This window comes from Lygodium microphyllum, chromosome 29 (genome assembly GCF_053477565.2).
Source record: "Lygodium microphyllum isolate KBCC chromosome 29, Lygodium_microphyllum_v1.1.10, whole genome shotgun sequence".
In the NCBI taxonomy this organism is placed as follows: domain Eukaryota; kingdom Viridiplantae; phylum Streptophyta; class Polypodiopsida; order Schizaeales; family Lygodiaceae; genus Lygodium; species Lygodium microphyllum.
The window spans coordinates 50856429-50876734 of record NC_141163.1 but is presented as its reverse complement, the minus strand read 5'-3'; the positions used below and the strand labels follow the sequence as shown (position 1 = coordinate 50876734).

Sequence of the window (20306 nt, the reverse complement as noted above, 5' to 3'; positions counted from 1 at the left end):
GGTGTTTGTATGGGTTGAGACAAGCACCAAGAGAATGGTATCATAAGTTTGATACATTTATGCAGTCTCAAGGTTTTCATAGAAGTCAAAAGGATCACTGTGTATACACCAAGAAGGCAGCAGATGGCAACCTGATTATCTTGGTTTTGTATGGTGATGACATGCTGATTGCTGGCAGGGATACTCACGCCTTGGAATCACTGAAGCAAAGTTTTCATGGCAGCTTTGACATGAAGGATCTTGGTGATGCAAATCACATTCTTGGCATTCAAATACTCAAAGATAGGTCAAAAGGATTACTCTATCTATATCAGAAAGAGTATATGTCCAAGGTTTTGCAACATTTCAATATGGAGAGAGGGGAAAACAATTGGGATTCCATTGCCTCCATATGTGAAACTCAGTGCAGAGGAAAGCCCTTCATTTGACAATGAGAAGGCTGAAATGGCCAAGCTAGAATATGCTTCAGTTGTTGGCAGTTTGATGTATGTCATGGTTGCTACATGTCATGACGTTGCCTTTGCAGTGGGAGTGGTTAGTAGATACATGGCAAACCTTGGTAAAAAGCATTGGGAAGCAGTGAAAGGTATTTTGAGATACCTCAAAGGCAGAAAGGATTTGTGCATCTGCTTTGGAAAGTAGAAGGCATTTGTTGTTGGCTTTACGGATGCAGACTATGTTGGTCATGCGGATTGCAGAAAGTCTACTTCTGGGTATGTGTTTACCTTCACAGGAGTAGTCTCTTGGATCTCTAGGCTACATGAGTGTGTTGCATTGTCTATTACAGAGGCAGAGTTTGTGGCTGCCACTGAGGCATGCAATGAGGTTTTATGGCTTTCACGTATGGTGGGAGAGCTTGGTATTACAAAGTTACTTGTTCTCCATTGTGATAGTAAGAGTGCTATCATGCTAGCACAGAATCCTGTCTTTCATGCAAAGATGAAGCACATACATGTGAAGTATCACTTCATTAGAGATGTACTTGTCAGGAAGAGCATTGAGCTTGTCAAAGTGCATACAGATGATAATCCTCCAAATTTTCTCATGAAGGGTCTTCCAGTAGAGCGGTTTGCTCATTGCCGACAGATGATGGGAGTTGGATAGGTATATATATTTCCGCTTTGTACATACGTAGACTTAGCTGATTCTTTTCTCCTCTTAAGGCACATTGCCTTTAGGTGGGAGGTTGTTGGGAATAAAGGGCCATCGTGCCTTTTATATGTGCACGGGTGTGAACAAATCCTTAGCACATTTGTACTTTCGTATATATCTATCTAAAACCTAAAGAGGTATACACAAGAAAAATTGTACTCTTACACTCCACTCTTGCTTACGTTTTGCTCTCTACCTGACATTTTCATTGCAAGGTATTGCATCGTCACTGTGAATCACTTCACCAGATACAAAACCAATAGAATAAGGGTGCTATCTGGTGCCTTGTTAGTGTAGAAGCAGTGATCAACTTGAAATCTATGGAAACCCTGAGATTGCATAAATGTATCAAATTTATGATAGCATTCTCGTGGTGCCTGTTTCAGCCCATACAAACTCTTGTTGAGTTTACATACCATGTGCTCTTTCCCCTTTGCCACAAAACCCTCAGGCTGCTACATATAGATCTCCTCATGCAGATTAGCATGTAAAAAAGTTGTTTTCACATCCATTTGTATGAGTTCAATATCTTCATTCGCAACTGAGCCCAAAATGGTTCGTAAAGTAGTCATTTTGACTATAGGAGAAAAAATTTCATTAAAATCAATTCCATGTTCTTGCTTGTACCCTTTATCAACCAATCGTGCCTTGTACCTTGACAAAAAACTAGAAGTGACTTTCATTTTGTAAACCCATTTGCATGGTAGCACTTTCTAGCCTTTAGGCAAATTAGAGACCCCATCTCTGATAGTATAGCCTTATGCCATTTCTTGCTATCTTTTCTGTCCATTGCTTTGTGGAAGCATGACGGCTCATCATAATCTGTCAACATGACATAATCAGCCATATAATTGACCCCACGAACAAACCTATCTGGCTATCTTTGCATTCTGGTTGACCTACGGACCTAATGATCAAGATTTGTTGGCCGTTCAGCCTGCAAATCTGTATTAACAGCTTGCTGTTCTACAAGTTCAGCATGCTATGTAGCTGGTTCTGGTTGTTACAAAGGCATTTGTTCTTACTGAAATTGTGGTACATCATGGGCAATATCTTGCTGATCGTTTTCAGCATCATTCCCTATATTTTCAGGGGAACAACTGAGTATTTGAGTTACTCAAAGCTGTCGTAAAAGTATCCCAACTTTCAGGCAAAGTGCATAGCCAGAAAGTATCCTTGAACTCATCATCAATGTGGAAATCCAAAGCAATCAGCCGACTGAAAATTGACTTGAACTCGTTCAAATGTTCAGACATGGAGGTACCTTCCTTCATGCGAAGGTCCATCAACTTTTTCAGCCAATAAACCTTGCTGGCTGCACTGTTTTTAGCATACAATTCTTCAAGTCTTTGCCACATTTCGTATGCGTAGAATTCAGCTTCTCAGTGTCAAAGAGCAAGTTGTGTAACACTGAGAGCTCTATGGTAGAGCTTGTAAGCTCATCCAAATCATCCCACTCTTCTTGTTCCATACCTGTTGGTCTTATTCCCTTCGCTTTGATGGGCCACCTGTTTCTTTTGCACCAAGACACTGTAGCACTGTTTTTGCCATATTGGAAAATTGTGTGCACCCTCAAGCTTATTGATCTGCGAATGGTTGTTGCTGTCACTGTTTCCAGCCATGATTTGCAGCACTAAATTGACTCAAATGTTAACAAATGAAAGCCCAAATGTCACACAAGTGACCACGGTGCGCTGCAAGTACCAAGCGGCAGTGAAAGTCAAGAAATTGCAGAAATTTCAGATCTGCTAATTGATTTCCAGAATTAGAGAATGTCTGCTACTGCACTCCACAACCAATTACAGCCAGATTTATAGGCCGAAGCACCAATTACATGTGAAATCCCCTAAATTCTGCTGCAATTTCTACTCCAAATGCATTCTTGGGCACAAATTTGACGCTTGCGGTCAAAAGGCCCAAATTTTTAAAGGCAAATCCACTCAGATTGCATCAATACATGTACCCAAGTACATATACCAGTCAATTCTTGCACAAATTGATGAAATTCTACAAAACCCCCAATTTTCTCTGGTCCGATGTGCACAAATTTCAGTGAAATTGACAAAAATTCACTAAAATCTGAAAAAGGCCCAAATTTGTTGGGTAAATGTACACCAAATTTGCAATTTTTGAGTCCGATTGTCCTGTTTTGCAATTCCCAAATCTAGGAAAAGTCCCAAATTTTCGGGTTAAAATTGCACATTGTGCGTGGGCATGCGAACACCCATTAGTGGAAGGGAACAAATTGCAGAAAATAATTTAAAAAATGATGAAAAATCAATGCCGTGACGAGCCGCTTGCTCGTACTGGTGTCGCCTGTCGGATCTGCACCTGTTGGGCCTACGTGTCAACTGCTTGCATTGCTTGCCTCCTGTGCTGATGTGGCCTCTCTTGCTTGTGTTGCCTGCAACCTGCGTGGTTTGTCTGCTACTTGCACAGAACTCCGGAGGCGAGCAACCTTTAGCTCTGATACCAGTTTGATGTCGAGTGCGTGAGGAGCGAGATAGTGCGGCTGAATATGCACAGTGAGAGAGGAGTGAGTGCAAAGTAGAGAGTAAGGAAGAGAGTGAGAGAACGCCACTCCATGTGTACAATGACTAAGTGTACCACTTTAGGTTTTTTGATAATATATCTAAAGTACATGTGTAAGGATGTGTGCACACCCGAACATCGTAGAAGGCACGGCCATACTTTATTCTTAACACTTTGAGACCATGAGTTACAATCATTTGTATGACGGTACAATTGTTTGGAGAGAACAGTAAATGAAAATGTCATGAACAATACAAGGTGACCAAAAGCTAGAAGTAAGGAGAAGTCGGATGTGAAGATTGCTTTTTTGAATGGTGATTTTCACAAGGAGGTTTATGTCATACAACCTCTTGGCTTTGTCTAGAAAGGCTCAAAGAGCAAAGTGTGCTAGTTGCATAAGGCCTCTATGGGTTGAAATAGGCACCTAGGGCATGGTACAGATAGATAAATGCATATTTGATTGCTCTTGGCCTTAGTAACTCACACATTGAAAGCATGCTTTATGCCCACAAAGATGGGGATAATCTCTTGATTCTCATTCATTTTGTGGGTGATATGCTATTGATTGGACCTCATGAGACACAAACTACAGCCTCAAATATTAAATTGCAGCATGCATTTGATGTCACAAATCTTGGCGAGTTCCACTACTATCTTGGCATATAGTTTATTGCAATTGAGGGGGGCATATTGTTTTGTGACAGTCTAAGTGCATCGGGCAGCTACTTGAGCCTTTTCAATGAAAGACTAAGTCTATCTCTACTCCTATTGAGACAAACCACATGTTTACACTTGACAATGCAAGAGATCCATTTGATACTATGAGCATGTTGATGGTTGTCTATTGTATTTGTGTAGTACATGGTCGGATATTTAGTTTAGGTTCTCTTAGTTGGCATGCTTTATGCATAGCCCTAATAGAATGCATTGGCAAATAGTCAAACTTGTCTTTCACTATCTTAAAGGCACTCAAACATTGGGCCTTTTCTATCCTAAAGGCACTTCTCTTTGCTTGCATGCATTCACAAACAATGATTGGGTTGGACGTTTGGACATGCGGGTGTCCACTAGTGCTAATTGTTTCATGCTTGGTGATTCATGTATCTCTTGGTTGATCAAATAGCAGTCTACATTTGCCACATCTAGTTGTGAAGCTAAATACATGGCCAACATTTACAGCTACATTGGAATGTGTATTGCTCAAATACCTTTTGTTGATCTAGTGTGGGATAACAATCACCCACTCTGACCTATACTGATAGCTAGAGTGCCATGGAAGTTTGTGAGGAATCCAAATATTTCATGCTCACACTAAGTACATTGAGGCGCATTATCATTATACTTGAGAGAGGCTCCATGGAGAGGAGATTGACTTGGTTTGTGTCCCTACACAGGACAACTTGGTAGATGTGTTTACAAAAACTCTCTCTAGAGAGAAGTTTGAAGCCTTTCACAAGGCTTTAGGCTTACCATTATTTGGGGGTTCATTTACCGATTCCCAATGTACGTTCATATCATTTAGTGGAGGGGGTTTTGTTACACTTATCGTGGTCCTTGTTAGTTCTGGCGTGAACGCTCCCTTATCCACGAGCACTTTTTACTTTCTAGTTGGGGAAGGGTTTTTCCCCCATGTGAACACTTGTCAGTGGGTGACACATGTGGTACTTTAGTACCCTATGGATTGTACTTTCATTATTGTTTTCATATAGTGGATGTGACCTTCCAATAACTCCCATTTCTCTTGGTGCTCACTTGTTCACTATGAGTCTGTGCGTGCTGCTGAATCCTAACCTAACAGTGCTCCTCTTGTTGAGTAGGGATTGAGGAAAGGATGATCAAGATTATGATGAAGAGGAAGATGATGAGGGTGAGGACATTGAGGAGGATGAGACTGGAAATCAGAATCTGAAATTTTATTGACAAATCAATGTTGTGTCTTGATCATTGAATGCCTTACTGGTAGTAGACTCTAGTGACTATTTTGTAGAATCTGAGGTTGTTGAAATTTTGAAATTCTAGATTTCATTTAGCTTGTGAGCTTAGTTAATCTAGTGTAAAATGCTAGATTTAGATACCTTCTTTTGTTTTTTGAAAATTCAAATTATGGCAGGGTATGGTTTAGCCCTAGGGCTTGAATCATACTCCAGTCGTACTTTCAGACCCATCGGCATATGATGTATGATTGCCATATGAAGAAACTATGCCTTTGAATATTTGAATTGGGAGATATAAATGTGGTATTTGAATTGCCACAGTTCTGTTTCAGATAGTAGTGAAAAAAACCTAGATCAGTCATCTTAAGTTGAGTGGGAAGTTGCTGTTTTTACAACAGCTATGCTTGTCGCATTCTCTGATTATGATTAGATCATCCACATACCCGATGACTATGACAGCCATGACACTTTCATCAAGTAATGCATACAAAATTTGAGTCTGGATGAGAGTAATAAGACCCACAATCAATGAATAATTTGTGAAAAGCTTGTTCTAGCCCATTTAGGAAGTTTTTCAACAAACACACTTCGTGTTTTTTTCTTGGTTCCATAAGGCCTGGAGGTGGTTCAATGTAGATCTCTTCAAATAGATCTCCATTCAGAAGAATGAGTTTACATCCATTTGGTAAATGGGCCATCCTTTTTATGCACACAAACAAGTATACAACAAATGTTTTTATACTTTGTTGTAGGAGACAAAAGTTTCTTCATAATCGATGACCTCTTTTTGAGAACGCCCTTTGACTATTTGTTTGGCTTTATGTTCATTTTACTGTGTCTTGTAGATCCAATTCTCACCACTGATTTTTTCTCCCTAGAGGCTTGCTAACAAGTTCCCAAGTATTGTTTTTATGAATAGAGCCTGTTTCAGCCACCATGGCCTTTTCCATGTTTTGGGTAGTGGGCAGGGACATCTTCCTGATTTTTTTTTTCAGATGGCTGGAGTTGGGCAGAATCCATAGATTATTTGGGGAAAGTTTACTGTCAAAAAGTGGGTAGTTGGCCGTAATGCAAAGTGGTAGGATGGGGATGCATTGGACCTTAGACCAGTGGGTCAATTTGTTTGAGAACTCTCATTTGTTACTTTGAATTGTTTCTTTTTCCACTACAGCATCTTGTTAGTTGTGATGCTTTGAAGGCAAAAGTCTGTTCTTGGGAAGCAAGATATCCAGTTTTCCACAGTTGTGCGTTTTTTGGGTTTTGGTTGATAGTGATTAATATTCTGCATTAATGTAATTGCACTAATTATTTTGGTAGGTAGTGGTTAGTATTCAAAAGCGGGGCTGGTTGACAGCTGGCTAGTGGCAAACCAACTTGCATCTGTCCTTTGAACGTTGCTTGGCTGTGTAGCAGGCATGTTAGGTGGTTCTTGACTGGATCTTGTAATTGCCAATTGGTTTTTGACTGGATCTTGTAATTGCCAATTGGTTTCTTCTGCTGCAATGTGTTGGATTGGCAGTAGAGTGAGAAGGAATAGTGTTCTTTTGTTTTTTGGGGCAAAGACTCCTCCCACACAAGATGGAAATCTGTGTGGTGATAGGGTGTATCTACATCAGAATGACTTTAAGAAATATAACATATTTGAATGATGGTCGTAGATCATGCCATTTGCACAAGAGTCTAGGCAGACAGTGCAATGCATTAGGGTCTAGTGGGCTTGGGGACTATTACTTAGATGGTACTTGTGCTTGGGCTCCAAACCACTACCTAGACCATTTCATAGTGAGGGCTTTGATCTATGTTCCTAAATATTGATGCATGCTCTTTGTGCTTTGGTCTCTTTCATAGTGCATGCACCAATGTTGCTCACATTCGTCCTCTTGTATATGCTGTATCACTTTATCTATCAGCTTTGCATGCTTAGCCATGGTGTTCAAAAATAGAAGGGGGGGGGGGGGGTGTGCGGTGCGGGTAAAAGGAAAACAAAGAGGAGGAATACATGCCCCCTACCCAACCATAGCAAGCTTGGGAAATGAAAGGTCAGTCTTGAGTACATGCCAGCACCAACAGAGTGCAGCAGGCCTTTTTTTGGACATAGTTAGTTAAATGGAAGCACTTCATTTCTTAGAAAAGTGAACTTTATGGCTTGCAATACTTATTGACATTCTGTTATGTCTCAAATATGTTTTTATATCTTTAAAAAAATAAAAATCCTTTAGGTCTCAATAGTTAGAATTGATATGTATGTGTGTTCACTTGCTCGATTAAGTTTGAATTGGCTTCCCTCACAGGAATGTTGTATATGCCTTTCGTCGTATGATGATGGCGTAGATCTCCGAGAACTACCTTGTGGCCATCATTTTCATTGTGCGTGCATTGATCGATGGTTGCGAATGAATTCCACTTGTCCACTTTGTAAATATAACATTTGTAAAACCAATAGTGCACGAGATGATGTGTAAGAGTAGCTTTCCTGTTGTCTCATGTTAAAAGTGAACCTCAGTTTGGTAGTGTGACTTGAGAAACCTGGCAAAAGCAAGAGTTTTATATGTGAATCTTATTTACAATGTTGTCATGCTTTCACAAAAAATCAATACGAGCTTGGAAGAGCAATAGTAGTATAGTTGGGCAAAATAACATCTCTGTATTCCCGAAACTCTCTCCCACCCAGTCACATGTGCATGCACATGCAAGGGCATGAGCCCACATCCTAAATATCTTCATAACTCACTTGATTCCACTTTACTAAATGCTGCGCATTGAGTTGCAAATTGATTCCACCTTACTAAATGGTGCACTTGCAAATTGACCGAGTTAATATTAGGTAAATGCAAGAAAACATATTTTGCAATACATTGCTTAATACAATTGTACTCAATATCTATGATTGGTTTGAATGTCGGTTTCAAATAACATTTCACATCACAAATGAATCTTAGGTTTACATGCATTCACGTTCACATACTTGTGCTTCATATCATTGTGGAAAACCACAAAGGGAGTGTAAATCCACTTAAGCACCAAAGCACAAACTTTGAAAATCTTGATCATATCAAATGGTAAGTTATGGTTATACAAAAGCATGATGCACTCTAGAGAGTAGGCAAGTAATAGCTTTCTTGTTGGGAATTTTAGTATGGCCAAGTTACTAGGTGCCAACTTTGAGCAATCATTGAATATAAATTTTCATTAGTGGGTTGATAGTATTGATAATGTAAAGATAAGCATTTGGTGTTCAATGGTAAACCACCCTCGTAAATTTGTCATAACGCTTGAGAGAGTAGGGTACAATTGTTGCTTTTTGATGGTCCTTATATTCCCTTGTCTCAAAATGACATAGTAGTATAAAATGTAACAAGCATTTGGCAAGAACAAGAGGTGGATTCATATTATGCAAATTTGCTACATCGATGTTCACATTGAGGTATCTAGGGATTTCAGTTGCCTTGCATCTTGTGGTATAACTTGGATTCTTTTGTGAGTACATGTAATGCTTCTCTCAGCAATTATGCAAAGGAAGAGAGAGAATAAATATAATAATTAAAAGCCTACTCATTGTTTCCCATGATACAAAGAAGATAATAAAGTGCGGATTTCTTTTGAAGCTTCTATGCAAGATTTGTACTTAAATCATGAGATGTAAACTTTGGGAGTGCTCTTCTACTTGCAATAATCATCCATTCATGATCTAGGCCTTGTAGTCTTCTTTTATATTGTTGGAATAATTCAAAGAAAATTAGATATGCTTTTAAACATAGCTTTGTGATTCTCTCTCTTCAAATTTCTCTCATGCATCTTCTTAACTATGCTTGTATGTGGTTGAAATGTAAAGATACATTCTCCTCTCTTAAGGTTCCACAAATGCTCTAACCAATCCCTATCCTCATGAAGCAATTGATACTTCAATATTTGAACCTTTGGGGTGGGTTTTGCTATCCCTTGAACAATGCATCCTAACTCTTTCTCTAAGAACTTTTCTTGGTTCTCGCATTTAGTCCCATGAAACTCTAGAAAAGAATTGACTATCTTTAGAAGGTCAAAGTCAATTTCAACTGCCAAAGTGACATCTAATCAATGCGCCTCAACAAGGATATTGGAAAATGTAACATCAAGTGACAAGCGATTGAAATGCTCTCTACTACTTATAATCAGATTGCAAAGCAACATCGATAGAGGAACTTGATCTCTAGTTATATTAGACTAGAAACTCTAGTGCTACTCACAAAACAATCGTACAAAGTCTCAAAGGCAATTACAAACACACCTAGGAGTTAGGTTAGGCATCTCCAACTCACAAACAATGACTCTCATTCTCTCACATGGTCACAATGTTGTTGAGCTCAACCTCCAACATTTAAAGGATATGCCTATTTTCTCTCTCAAGATTGGTATATTTTGCTCCTCTACTCACAAACACTATTGACAATATCTTTGATGGACCAAAACCCGTTATTATAGTTAGTGTGGTCCTCTAGCACCCTCTAGGTCTTCCAACCTTCTCTCACACTCTAACTTGGGACTTCTATTTGAGTAACAAAACATCCCCAAGTGTGTGCAAAAGAAATACATGATTGATTGAAGGTGCTCACTCAAGTGCTCGTGCATTTAAAATTGCCTCATGCTGTGCTTATTATCAATGATAGTGCAATAGTGCGTCTTCCCTATCCCTTGGCATGATAGTAGTTGAAATCTAGGGAGACAAGCCCCATGCATAATGAATTGAAACCATTGTGCTCGTGATGTCCCAAACCCATGTAGTGCCAGTTAAAGGTATGAATATTTACTTGATCTCCATGCCACTCAACTCCATAGATGTAGCTTCATTCTCTTCCTGCAAGGCATTCCACAGTCTCAATTAAAAAATGGTGCAATTTGTGATATCAAACATACTAAAACAAGTCATGGATCCCTAGTCTAGATCAATACTAATATTTCATATATTGAAAAGATTCTAAATCAATGACCAAACAAAAAAACAAAAGGTTAATACCTACTCATTGGTGGTTTTTAAGTTCTCACTAAAAATCATGACAATCTGTTCTTGCAAAGAGTTCATTGTCAAGAGTTTGCAACATATGGAGCTAAAATAATGAAGGGAAGTTATGATGGAATTGATCATTGCACCCCAATGGTTCAATCCTTATTCCATTCTCTCTTAGAATAGGGTAAGGGGGCTAGTAAGGTAGTCCCCCTCGCCCTCACCAAGGTGATAGTAGTACCTCAATGAAGGTTCACTTTTCTCTACATTTCCCTTCTTTCTAGTGGAGAAAAAGGACCAAGAGTGAAGATGATTGGTTAATAAAGGCCACCTTCTTTGTTCACTTTGTGGTCCTTATGTGCAATCCAAAATTTTTGAATGGGAGTACTCCGATTCGTTCCACCATTTCTCATAAGAAGAATTTTACAAGCTCCCTCATGTTTTGCGATTGTATCTTGCACCAAAAATCCAAGCTTTGTCTTGCGATGAATGTGATTGAAGAGGTCACTTTTTCATGACACTATTCTAGCTTCTTTACCTTAAGAGTTCAAACTATTCAGAAGGCCCAACCATCTAAAGACTTAAATATGAGTTTTAGATTCAATTTTCATGGCTCTTGAAGGTCACACAGGTTCTCTTCTCTCTAGTACAATCTCCCAAGAAAGAGATGTGGATATGAACACATTTCTTTTATGCATAGAGTGCAAAATTTTGCTTCTTATTCTTCTTTTGTGCAAAAGGATTAAGATTCATAGCCGCAATCTTCTTCAAGTTCTTTGGCTCTTTGTTACAATAATTGCTTTCATCTTCTACTCTAGAGTAGCCTTTGCCATCTCCTTAACGGCCTTCAACACCTTGTATGAGTGCTTCATTAGCACATGCTTCCAGTTCATACGAATCACTTGCGTTGTGTTGTCAACGCAAGTGATTCGTGTTGTCAAGTACTTCTTGAAATCTAGAGACAATTGTGTGACTGGGTAGATCTAGGTCACCTATCTATTCATTGTGAGGAGAAGCATTGTTATGTTCAAGCTTGATATCTCAATGTTTCTATACCCTTCAAAGGGGAGTTTTACCCTTCAAGAGAAGGAATAACAATATATTTATTACCCTTCAAATGAAAAGTATAAAGTTTAGAATATTAGTTATGTGCCCTTTAAATGAAGCGCACAAATTTTAGAACATTAGTTATGTGCCCTTTAAATTTTCTATATTATTATTGGAAGGTCTTTTGGGGGGGGGGGGGGGGATTGCCATGTGGCATGTTCTTAGTCCCCCCAAAACCCTTTCTCCCCCTGTTTGGTGCATCTCTCTCTCTTTCTCTCTCTCCGGGCATTTCTTTGTCAACACCTCTTAACAACAATTGCAAGTAGAGGCAGATATCTAGTGAAGAAGAGTCTGCAGCATAAGTGTTGTCAAGGGGGAGAATAGTGGGCATAAGTTTCTTGGGAGAAGAGTAAGTAACAAGAATAGTAGACCATTCATCTTTGTGTGTGTGTGTGCGTGCGGGCGTGTGTGTGTAGCCTTAGTACCAGTACAAGGGTGCATAGGACATCAATTGAGTAGGATGGTAGGTAGCAAGAGGGTGTGCATAGGGAAATGATGGGTGGGACAATAGGCAACACAGATGGTTAGATGGCAATGATCAACATTGATCTCTCTCTTTTTCTCTCTTTCTTTCTCCTCCCTCTCTCTCATGCCACACTATAGGCAATAACTACACTACTAGTGGCAGTGGGGATTTGTGTCAATCATAACACCTCTCTCTCTCTCTCTCTCTCTCTCTCTCTCTCTCTCTCTCTCTCTCTCTTTGTGCTAGCCAACAACTATGTTACTATTGGTGGTGGGGACTGGTGTTGGAAGGAATGCTTCTCTCTCTCTCTCTCTCTCTCTCTCTCTCTCTCTCTCTCTCTCTCTCTCTCCTTGTAAGGGTAAGGACTTTGTAGGTATACCATGATGTTGCCTATGGATGCACCCATATAGGGAGTAGTAGGCACTCAAGCTCTACTTGGGTTGTGCTTCTGTATGCGATTCCCTAGGCCTAGTGGTGAACCCTCACATGTGTGGTGTCACAAGGGTGTAGTCTTGAGATGTGCCTCAATGTTGTATCTTTCTATATCATGAATACAAGGATTCCCTATTGATATATCTTGTGTGCCTTTCCACTATGCCATTTGTGTGCTTCATGATAGGTTATGACTTGAAGTCCAATGAAGGTCTGTAAAGAAAGGGATGAACTATGCAAAAGGAGCAACCCAATGGATTGTTTTCCATTTACTTGCAAAGGTTGAGCATGTAAATTTTTAACCAAAATCTCTTAAGTGTAGCAAAAGCCATGCAAATGCATTGCGAGCTTCAATAATTACAACATTGCTGCCATAGCGTTTGCTTAGGTTATCTGCTCAAAAGCAGATGACAGGCTGCCTCCCATAAGGCCTGTCACAACATGGTGACAATTGAGCCACCATGCCTTGACCCCAATTTCTTGACAACTTGGGATCATGCCTAAAAATCTTGGCATGCAAAGCCATAAGAGCTAGGACAAAGAAAACTAGGACTTTGAAGCCTCCACTCCTCAAATGTAATTGGGTCAAGGGTGGATTGGAATGAAAAAGAATAATAGAAAAGAGTCTAGATAAGCAAACACTGGCAAGCTTGATAGGAAAAGTTGTGTTAAGACTGAAAAGTCGTAGTGTGGCAGACACTAACCGGCGCGATACAAAAGGCCGTGTTAATACTCCGCTAATGAGTCAAGTCATAGCCAACAAACACTGGCCAACGTGATAGAATGAGCCATGTTAAAACCCTAGATGAGTCAAGAAAACCTCCCTTAGATTATTGAGGACACATATCAATCCATTGAGTGAGGGTGAGTGTAAGGATAAGGGCTTTGTAGGTGTACCTTGAGGTTCATTTATATAGGGAGTAGTAGTCACTCATGCTCTTCTTGGGTTGTGCTTCTACATGTGATTCCCTAGGCTTAGTGGTGAACTGCCACATGTGCGTCATCACGAGGGTGTAGTCATGAGATATGCCTCAATGTTATATCTCTCTATATCATGAATATGAGGATGCCTCATTGATATATCTTGTGTGCCTTTCTACTGTGCCATTTTTAGTGTCTCATGATAGGTTATGACTTGAAGTTCAATGAAAGTCTATAACATCCCCTCCCTCGCCAACCAAATGACTCGCGAACACTAGCCATGAAACATTTGTTGATATTTTTTATTGTTATATTACTAAAAAATATGTCTATTCTATTCTTTTGCTTATGTTATATCTTTTTATTGTCAATGATTTGTTTATGAATACATTTGAATGTTATATTATTAGCACTTTTATGTTATGTTAATAATACTAATAATTTCGTAATGATTTAATACTTTTATAAAGTAAAAAAATATAAAATAAATTTAATTTTAGTTTTATGTATAATACTTTTAGTTTTTTTACATAAAGTAGTTAGTATAATAGTTTAGCTTTTATACATATGGTTGTTACAAAATTAATTTGATAATAGTTCATTTATTGTAATAGTTTTTATATGTATCTTTTCTATTTATTCTAACAAGAAACTGATAGAGACTATGAAGCTATGTATTTAGTTAACTATTATTAAGTATATTACCTAGAATAGTCAACGTTCTTATTATACCTAGCTATTAATATTATCATTTCTATATTAAAATAACCTAATTACTTAGTAATAGTATTTTTGATATACTTGTTTAGTTTAACAATTTATTTTTAAAATTACATAAATCATTATTTGACTTGCTATATTCCATTTGACTCTTCATATGAAGAGCATATGCAGAGAATATAAGTAATCACCAAACCACCATAACAATAGTGATCTCACCATGAAGCATATCTTAAAGGACTTCCTGTCACCCCCTACCCTCCAATGACATTTAGCTTAAATTAGTGCTCATCTTAAGCCAACTACAGGCCCACAAGCTCATACACTAAACTTCGCTGAATAATTTTTTGCTTTCATAAGGTTAGTGCATGAGCTTTGGTAGGGCTTACCAATAGTTTCACACAACAAGCTTCAAAATGTAACCATGGTATGAGATTTTGCACACCTTGGTAATTTTGATCACACCATTGGGACCTCTCTTTGGTGGGTATTACATCATGGCTAGCTACAACAAATTCATCTGGCCATGGAGAAAAATAATGGGTTCCACCCTTGAATGTTTCTAAATATATTTTGCACTAACTCTCAACTTAATGTAGATTTTGAATGTGTATGCTTGTGTCTAAGCCAACTTAATGGGGAGAGAGAGAGAGAGAGAGAGAGAGAGAGAGAGAGAGAGAGAGAGAGAGAGAGAGAGAGAGAGAGAGAGAGAGAGAGAGAGAGAGAGAGAGAGAGAGAGAGAGAGAGAGAGAGAGAGAGAGAGAGAGAGAGAGAGAGAGAGAGAGAGAGAGAGAGAGAGAGAGAGAGAGAGAGAGAGAGAGAGAGAGAGAGAGAGAGGATGTTTGAAGATGATTAGTTTAGATGATGGTAGTAATGTCAAAATTAGGGCATTGAGCTTTAGTCTAATATCCTTAGGTACAATTGATCATTCTTAGATATAGGATTTTCCCATATATAGATTTGGGTTTTCAAAAAAGGGCACATGCTTAAGAGAATGCCTATGAGTAGAAGACATATGCTAACATAATTCTTGCCCCAATTTTTTTTTGTGAAATTTGATTGATTAAGCAAATAATGGATTTTTGGTACTTTTACTCAAGGAAACCAAACCATATGAAATTAAATCCTTAAATTCATTAGTGCAACTACTCTTAACTCACGTATTTCCATATATATATATGTATGTATGTATGTATGTATGTATGTATGTATGTATGTATGTATGTATGCATATGTATACATATATAATATACATATGTGTGTGTGTATAGAGAGAGAGAGAGAGAGAGAGAGAGAGAGAGAGAGAGAGAGAGAGAGAGAGAGAGAGAGAGAGAGAGAGAGAGAGAGAGAGAGAGAGAGAGAGAGAGAGAGAGAGAGAGAGAGAGAGAGAGAGAGAGAGAGAGAGAGAGAGAGAGAGAGAGAGAGAGAGAGAGAGAGAGAGAGAGAGAGAGAGAGAGAGAGAGAGAGAGAGAGAGAATGGTTACTCAATACAATACCTCTCTAAGTGTATGTTAACACAGTGGCCACCTAAAATCTTGACAACATCAATATCCACCTCCTTCTCTTCTTTTTAAATTCCTAAAGCTTGAGAAAATCAAAGTTGCTAGTCCAATGAGAAATAAGTAGTTAAGAGTAATAGTAGTGAGTGTCATGTTTAAGCTTAAGGTCACCCAACATTGTGTAACCTTTCTTCTTCTAGTAATGAGGCAAACTATAAGTTTAACCTATCTTAATTACACAAAGTTGCAACTCACATAAAAACAACCTTGCTTTGATTGCCCGTCAATCAAGAGCATTGAGGAAGTGAGTAACCATGGCCTAACTCCAAGTTGCCTGCTAAAGTGTGTGAATAGCTAAAATATAAAGGGCTTCATAGGCAAGTCAAAGAATAGGCCTTGCTTTTGTAGTAGAACGCTTGACTTGCATATAATTTTGTATAACGAGTACAGTTTGTGGTAGAGATGCACTATAGGTGTGCTAGGGTTTAAATTTAGATTCCATTCCCTACTTTTCTATGCAAGTGAAATTCATGTTTTATGTTATGAAAAGTTATTCAAGCCCCCAAATAGGATTTTCAGTGAAGGCACCTTCTATTCGTGATGTGTGTGTTTATGTGTTTGTGTGTTTGTGTCTCTATGTCTCTCCCTTGCCCCTCTCTTTCTTTGTGAGACCCCCACCAAACTAAACTCTCCACTTAAAAACACCCAACTCCCTAATTCTCAATTCCCTCTTCCCATGTTCCATCAAAGCTTTAAATCTTGACTCCCTAGCCCTTGAGATGCCAAACCAAATCTAAACCCTAGCTTCACCCAAAACACCTAGTGACCTTTGATGGCATTAAGAATATCGACACGAGGCATTAGAACACCAATGTGAATTGCTAGGAGAATCTAGGCGTGGAGCACCTAGCTCCTTTTAAGAAGAGAAGGGGAGCTCTTGTAAGGCCTTCCAAATGAAAAGTTAGGGAACCCTTTAAATTTGAGACTTATGTGGATGTAGTAGGTTTCTAGCAACTTGTATGTGACTACTTTGGCGCTAGCAAATATGATAATAATAGAGGCCATTGATGACAAGTTGTGGTAGTGGGGGGTCTGTTTGATAGTAACATGATTGAGGTGGTTGCATATTTGGTGTATGTATGTGTACTCTCTTAGCTAGGTAAAGGACATGTCAAAATCTTTTTTTCATTGTATTCTCTCAGAGATCATTGATCTCCCATCATCCAAAGAATATCCCTTGATCTCAATGCTTCCACTTCTAGTTTCTCCTTGGTCATTTTTATATGACAGGATGAAGGCATTGCATATTTTCGCAATAAGTAGACTCACAATAAGTAGGGCCTCTCTTTTCTATTTTATTTTGCTTAATTTTGGACAACTCTAGTAGTCATAGCAAATGTCGTGGTGAGAAAGATTGAGGAGATATGGTGTTTATACCTTGAAGAAAAATTTGTCTCTTGCTATGTGCTTCCAGATGATTGAGAAGGAGTTTGGGGCCTAAAAGCATCCTAGCATGGGCCTATAAGGAATATTATCTACCAAAGCTAGCCATAGCTCACAAGTCACCATGGCACCAATACTATGTTAAAGGACATGGACCAAGAGCTTTGCTAAGTCGTAGGGGGCACTAACATGACACAAATAAAGCATGTATAAGAACAATGAATATGAATCAAGTGAACTAGATTCTAAGATAAAGTCAGTGTGGATTCATAACAAACACAATCTTTATGAAAGAAAAGTGAAAGAAATTACTTATTGCATCTTTATATAGGCAAATGCTTACAACCAATATATTGTAAGAGGCCACACTTTGGTTACAGCTCATCCATCCATATTAATCCACATGTCTATTCCTATCTTAATCAAACATCAAATATGTTATATGGTAGTTTCCCCATTTGGTCAATTGAGGAAATGGAGAAAACCCATTATCAAGCTTGTTTTATTTAGTTCATCCATAATGGATGATTAGAAGAAAGATAATAATATAGAACAAGCATATCAATGAGCATTAAAAAAACCTTGCTCACAAAGTTGAAAGAAAAGAAGAATCGAGAACCTTTGAAATTAACAAGCAATGGAGCCTTTAAAGATACAGAGGAGGTAATCGTAGCTAAAATCTAATGTAGCTATGTGGTGATAAACCAAATAAAGACAAGCATTACAATTTATTTTGAGGGAAAGGGGCCTTTTAAGTGACATTTACTAATAATGAGATTAATGAATAGGCCAACAGGATAGTCCAATGTAACATTTAATCCTCTACTAATTCAGCCAAATTTCTTCTAAGACTAGCCAAAAGGTGAAAAAGAGCCTCTAAACTTATCCTGATGAGGCAATTCCAACTAAAATGATTTGTCCTTGATAATGACTTTTTTCATGTAATTTTTCTTGTTTTCAACCCATTGATGTTACTTTTTGAAAAGTGGGTACTTTAAAGTCACTTGAAAATAATAAAAGTAGATTACTTTTAATTACAACTCAAAGCAATGGATTATTTAGAAGTTTTTGTAGTTCCCACTTGTTTATATGTATTAATCTCATAACTGATACTATTTTATTGTCCCAACTTCTCCAAATTCAAATTTGCAATATTTTTATTCTATCTCAACCTCATTTGTCGTCATTACATCAATATTCATCTTCCATGGCTTCTTTTTCTAGTGCTTGTTCAAGATGGGGATCTAACTCCATACAAGCATGTACGTGGTACAATACAAGAGAGTATTATTTGTGGTATCCATCAACATACAAGCTATAAGATTGGATAACAATGCTTTCGTCTTATAAAGATCCTCACAAGGTTAATAAATGGAAAAGTAAAAACGTGAGCTTTCATTGGAAATGTGATCGCCCATCCTCCTTTTTCATTGAAAAAAAAATGTATATTTTGTATGTGCATCCTATGTTGTTCCACCAAACACATAGGAATTTGAAAGTTTGAAAGTGCTTCCTTCACCAAAACTCGATGGACTAACAATTTGAGATAATCTTGACAATGGAACCATCCAAGGCTTCAAATGAAAGACGATTGAAGATATTCAAAATTCCATGAAGATTGAGAGGATATCAAGGAGAGTCATCTTGTCTTGGTTCATTCCAATTCACGTTTTTGGTTTAATATTTCAAGGATCAGGTTTACATATGACAAAATTAATGCGACTGGCTAGGAGAATGTCATCTAGTACATTAATTAAAATATTTGGAGAAAATTCATTGTTGGTTGAGAAAGAAGACAAAGTTGTTTTTTTTGTGTGCAAATGTTTAGAGGAACTTAATACCTTGTCATACAATATTCTAAAGCAAACACTATATCTTTCATTCTAGTATAGGAGATGGACAAAGATAAAAGGTGCATGGGTACCTTTGGACTCTGACAACATCAATGATAACTTTACAATGATTGTATGCTTGGAGGATGGGGATCAAATATGTTTATTGATAAACAAGAAGTGGACCTTGGCAGATGTGAGAGAAGCACTGCAAAGTTTATCAAGACCCATGCATACGAGATCTCAATTTGAGATAAACGGTGAATTGATTGGAAGAAGGGTAGAGAAAGTGTATACATGTTTTTAGCCACCCGAGGAGGGCATTGTAAGATTTACAAAGAGTTAACCTCATATATTTTATATAACATTTTTCATTTTCTTGTTTAGTGATTGAGTTTTCAATAGACTAGCATGCTTGTAACGAATTAGAGAGAATTGTAGAAACTAGTATTTCTAAAGAGAATAAGGAAAAATAAAAAAGTACAAGGTGTAGTTCGGGAATATTGAGCTCCACTTTGCCTTTGTGGTGATGCTTTGGGGAAAATTGTGGTGGCATGGGGCCTTCATCAACACCAAGATTTTGTTTCTTGCTAGCTGTCTCCTTGGTTGCTCAAACCATTTCCTCGATTTTCCTCTTACGCTTGCGAGAGGGGGGCTCCTTATTTTTAGTTGTAGATCTAGGATTCTTAGTTGTTGTTGGCTTCTTAGCTTAGCTAATAGCTTCTTGGCAAAAGGCTTCTTCGTTGCACTTGGTTTCCTAGGTGCATCTGGCTTTGTTGCAGTAGCTGGCTTCTTCATTGTGGCTAGTTTCTTGAATGAACCTTTATTATTGGCTTTGGGTATTGTTTCAAGCTTAGGGGAATCGGGGTCAACTAGGATTTCAATGTGCCTTTTGAGTAGCACCTTGATCTCACTAGTTCCCTTACTAGCCAAATGAACTCATTTTGATAACAATCTTGTGTAAACTACAAATATATGATTAAAAACATGAACAAGAATGATAATGTATTTCCAATTTGCTTGAAAATTTGAACTTTACTTACATTTATTGATTTGTTTTCAAGCACGAACTTTGCTTGTAGAAATCTCCATTTGTTTGCAATTACCTTCCAACCACATGAGGAAGTCAAGATGGTGTGGGACTTGGAAACTGTAGACAAATACATATTTGTCCCTTTTAAGTTGCAAAAATTTCTCCTCAATGGTTGCAAATATTCTTTTGGAAAACTTGTTCGATAGGAACTTGATAGTTAGAAGTAGATATTAAATTGGAAAACATGAGAGGGGGAG

At 38.1% G+C, this 20306-nt stretch overlaps 1 protein-coding gene across 3 annotated transcripts in view; it reads left to right on the top strand.

The window, feature by feature from the left end:
- LOC148010612 (E3 ubiquitin-protein ligase At1g63170-like) overlaps positions 1 to 8422 on the top strand; it is a 94050-nt gene extending 85628 nt beyond the window's left edge. For 2 of the 3 annotated variants that reach the window (XM_087671493.1, XM_087671494.1), the window contains one exon: positions 7910 to 8422. In XM_087671493.1, the coding sequence (XP_087527619.1) occupies positions 7910 to 8080 (171 nt within the window). In that variant the 3' untranslated portion in view covers positions 8081 to 8422. Of the gene's footprint in view, positions 1 to 6935; positions 7532 to 7909 lie in introns of those variants that run through there. The other variant, XM_087671495.1, reaches the window with a different exon arrangement.
- Positions 8423 to 20306: the final 11884 nt, after the last annotated feature.